Source organism: Barbus barbus (genome assembly GCF_936440315.1).
Source record: "Barbus barbus genome assembly, chromosome: 41".
NCBI lineage: Eukaryota > Metazoa > Chordata > Actinopteri > Cypriniformes > Cyprinidae > Barbus > Barbus barbus.
Window position 1 is genome coordinate 26,402,136 of NC_136719.1, and position 4,265 is coordinate 26,406,400.

General features: G+C 42.8%; 1 protein-coding gene across 2 annotated transcripts in view; it reads right to left on the reverse strand.

Moving 5' to 3' along the window:
* The window catches only part of LOC306861015 (CXXC-type zinc finger protein 4-like), a 43,498-nt gene continuing 39,233 nt past the window's right edge, over positions 1 to 4,265 (reverse strand). For both annotated transcript variants that reach the window (XM_079403068.1, XM_079403069.1), the window contains 2 exons: positions 2,596 to 3,610; positions 1 to 1,040 (listed from right to left, as the gene is read on the reverse strand). In XM_079403068.1, the coding sequence (XP_079259194.1) occupies positions 993 to 1,040; positions 2,596 to 3,610 (1,063 nt within the window). In that variant the 3' untranslated portion in view covers positions 1 to 992. The remainder of the gene's footprint in view (positions 1,041 to 2,595; positions 3,611 to 4,265) is intronic.

Consider the following 4,265-nt stretch of genomic DNA (forward strand, 5'->3'; position numbering starts at 1 on the left):
CACAGTTCAAAAAGGATCACATTTAATCAACAAGCCATCCTAAGAGTCTCTTATCCATCAAGACAGTGAGGCGTCACAACAGCAATAAACAAAGTTATTTTCTTCAAGTCTTTAATTAAAACAAAACACTTTTCTACCCATGCAACAGAAAGGTGGTTTAAAGGAACTGTTCGCTCAAAAAAAAAAAAAAAAAACCTTCTGTCACCATTTACTCGCCTCAAACCTGACTTGCTTTCTTCTTTGGAACGAGGACAATTTTTCAAGAATATCCTGGTTGTTCCTTTCAATCAAATGAAAGGGAGGTCAAATGGTTGTTTATAACTAAAAATGTATTTTCCTGACACATCATGTGAATTCAGATAACCTATAAAATAGTGCATTAACCATATGGACTGCTTGTATAAACCTAAACCTGTATGATTTTCTTTCTTCTGTGGAATAAGGTGAATTCTTGAAGAATATCCCGGTTGATCAAATCAAAGGGGAAGTCAAATGGTTGTTTGTGACTAAACGCGTGTCTTTTCCAAACACAAAACCTATAATGTAGTGCATTAATCGTATGGACTCCTTTTACAATGCTTTTATGCTATTTGTTTTGTCATTTTAGAGGTTGACAGAGCTCATTCGCTTCAATGCGTGCTCTTCAAATAACCTCCTTTTGTCTTCCGTAGAAGCAAGCAAGTGATCAGAATGACATGAGTAAATGACGACCATATATTCGATTTTAGGTGAACTGTTCCTTTAAGCTCGGATGGGGTCCTGATACGACTGAATTCAAGTCCCTGTTTCTCTACGTCCGTTGGTGTTTGGTTGAGGTGAGGTCCGTTTGAGACCCAGAGACTTGCCCTCGACAGTGGGGCATGTGCACCTGATGCCCCCAGTGCTAAACGGGCCACAGTGAGTCCTGAGGGGAAGGGTAGGTTGTAGGTGTATGACCTGCAGTTCTTCTAGTGTTTGAGTCCGGTTGTATGATGTGGATCGTGGCAGGTTCTTCAGAAGAACCAGCGGAAAGTGTCGGCGGCTCCTGCTGATGGTGCTCTCTGAGGAAAGACACACGACACAGTGGGAATTCTGGAGAGATTCCATTTAAGCTTGATATAATGACCCAGTTAATCACAGAAATTATGTGTTAGATGTTTGTACAATGGTGTGAATCATCTTAGCAATGAGATGCAAAGATTCAAAATATTGATTCATCGAAAATAAGAATTAAATTGGGAAAACGGAAAAACAGATCAACCCGACCATCTGTATGCAAAGGCCCTCACAACCGCGTTTCCGTTAGCTGAGACGACTGTTTATGTAATGATTATTGTTGGCTCTTTGACGAAATGCTTTTGTTTTTCTTTGGATAAAAGCATCTGCTAAATGCATAAATGTAATTATGAAACATTTAGTCACTGCCTGGATTTAATAAAAGTTTGTGAGGATTGAACAGCAAGAGTTTTGTTGGAGACACTTAGTAGCATGTAAACTAGTTGTCCAAGAGTACGCATTTTGTACTAATTTTGTTAGCATATTACTCTGGATAGATGTCTTGGATATCTAGTTTACTTGCTACTAAGGCATTTCTGTAGCTCAAAAAGTAGAGCATGCCATTGGGTTTTGGGTTCAGTTCCCAGGGAATGCATGAACTGATATCAGGAATTCAGTTTAAGTCGCTTTGGATAAAAGCGTCTACCAAACGCATACATGTAATGTCTCCCCAGGACTGCACATTGAATGCACATTATTATTGAATGGAGACATCCCAAATGCAGTGCCAAGAAGACTCAAAACAAACTCTTAAAGCCCATCTAAACCAAGAACGATAACTATAATGGTAAGTTTTATTTCTTTGAGAATAGTGAAGTCTACACCACAACTATATCGACACAGAGAAACAGTATTGTTGGAATCACTTTCAAAAATATTTTTTTCCAGGTGGTAAATGATAAAAACAGCCACATGGAATCCATCCATACTTAAAAGCGGCAGAACACAAAACTGCAATGCACGCTTAAAATAAACAGAACATTCTGTCTAAAGGTGCGTTCAAATTTACTATAGTTCAGAAAATTTCCACAGGCGAAATCCAGTAATTTCAATGGGAAAGATAATTTATTTGAGAGTCACTTTGACCCCTCTCTACACTTTTAATAATCGAGCTAATGCGATCACTTTTTAAATTGGCGGTTCTTGGCCAGACTAAGCTCTCCACAACTAGATCTGATGGTACTGGACTGGTTTGTGATGGTCTGATCTTGATTCTGGTGAGTTGTGTTAGCGGGTTGTGAATAGATTAAGCTGTCTTTGTATTATTACAGAGAGCTTACAACATGTTGCCTCATCTCTCAGCCTTCAGTACCGGCTGTGTGTGTGTGTGTGTGTGTGAGAGCGATAAAGTGTGTGCTTGAGTCTAAGGGCATTTTTCCAGCCTAAGAGGGCTCAAACCGTCAGCTAACACACACACACACATTAATGCATGATGGTTAATTATGGCCGCTTGTGCCAAGACTGGGCTCTACTCCAAACCCTCAGCCACATCATTCCCAATTAAACAGCCCACTTCAATAGACCTCCTGGCATATGTGTGAGTGCGTGTGTGAATCCCACCTCCATCGTGCTGCCCGGTTTCTTCTTGAGTTCTTCACACTTTCTGAACTTGCAGATCTGATGACCCGTCTTTCTGTTTCGACAGGAGCTGCATACGCCACAGTTAATGAGCCTCCTGCAGGGGGCGCAGACGCCACAGCGCTTACGTTTGCGCTTAGCTGCTCCGCTACCATTGCTGCTAGTGCTACAGTTGCCGTTGGCATTTCCGTTAAGGGCAGCAGGCGAACCGGAGCAGGACGAGCCACTGTGCTGGCAGTCTGCCGCGGCGTTAGCGATCTGAAATGCACTGTCTGACATCGTGACCCCCGACGACCCTGCACCGGAGTGAAGTGTCGTCATGACGATGACCCCTGGCGGGAGCGACAGACCCCCCAATGGGGGCATCCCACCAAATGTCCCACCTCGGTCCGCTTCTCCGGGCGGCACAGACGGCGGACACTTCAGTCGGTTCATGCAATCGGCCCCGGTTACGGGAAGACCGCGGCACTGCTCTGCGGCCAGCGGTGACAGGAAGTTGTCAGCGCCCATCGGGAGGGCAGAGTCTTGTGGAATGTGTTTGCCGGACATGTGCATGTTCACAGGCTCCGCCCTCGGTATGCCAGTCCGATGTGTGTGAGGTCCGTTAACGTTAACCGTGGCGGGCTTTCGCCCCCACAGCATGGCATTGTCACAGGGCCAGGGCGGCATCGCTGATAGGCGGGCTGAGGGGAAAAGGGGTGTGGCAATTCGTGCGATTTTGGCGGACTGGGGAAACGGGGCCGCGGCGGCCGTGCTGTTCTTATAGAAGGTGGCAAAAGAGCGGTAGCGCTCCATCTGCGCGCTGTAGTCCAACACGGGGTTCACGCACGAGTCGATCTGCAGAGGAAAGTCCCGCCCGGGGGTGGGGTTGTAGTTGTGGGTGTGGCCATGGGCGTGGCCATGAGCGTGTGGGGTTTCCATGCACACACTACTGCTCATGTTCGCCATTAGAGCTAAACAAACACACACTAACGCCCAACCATCCACGGCAGGGGCCCTGTGGAGGAAAGAGAGGAGGTGGAGGTGAACCGAGATGTTCATTAACTACAACGAAGCGGAATAGCAATTCAAAAATCTTTCATTTGTTTACAAACAATATTTAGTCAAATCCTAAAGGATGCATAGAAACTTGAATAATGGTATTTTAGAACCAAAATGAATCACATAAGAGTCAATTAAGAATTAAAATAAAAGCCATGAAAATAAAGAAAATCTTATTTGACTCTTCGTAACTGATTCTCATTGTGTTCCAAAATAAAATATAGAGCCGAAATTCTCATTTTAAAACTGTATACATGAGATTCGGTCCAATTTTTATTAAAACTGTAAGAAAATGTGGGTCGTATAAATAGCAAAGGTTTTTTTATGCATTTATGTACAGTTTTAATGCTTGTTTCTTACCATTTCCCAAATTATAATGCATCTTTAATGCAGTTAAATAATAAAGGATGTACACAAAAATGCATAATGAATATTTTAAAACCAAATTTAAGCAATATTGTCATAAAAAATAAGAATTCATTAAGAAAACAAGATCCTAAACTAAAATTATGAAAGAAAAGCCCTGCAAATACGCAATTTAAAAATATAGCTCAGTTTTTATGCATTAATGTACATTTCTTTTGTATATGCATGACATAATTTAGGACAAT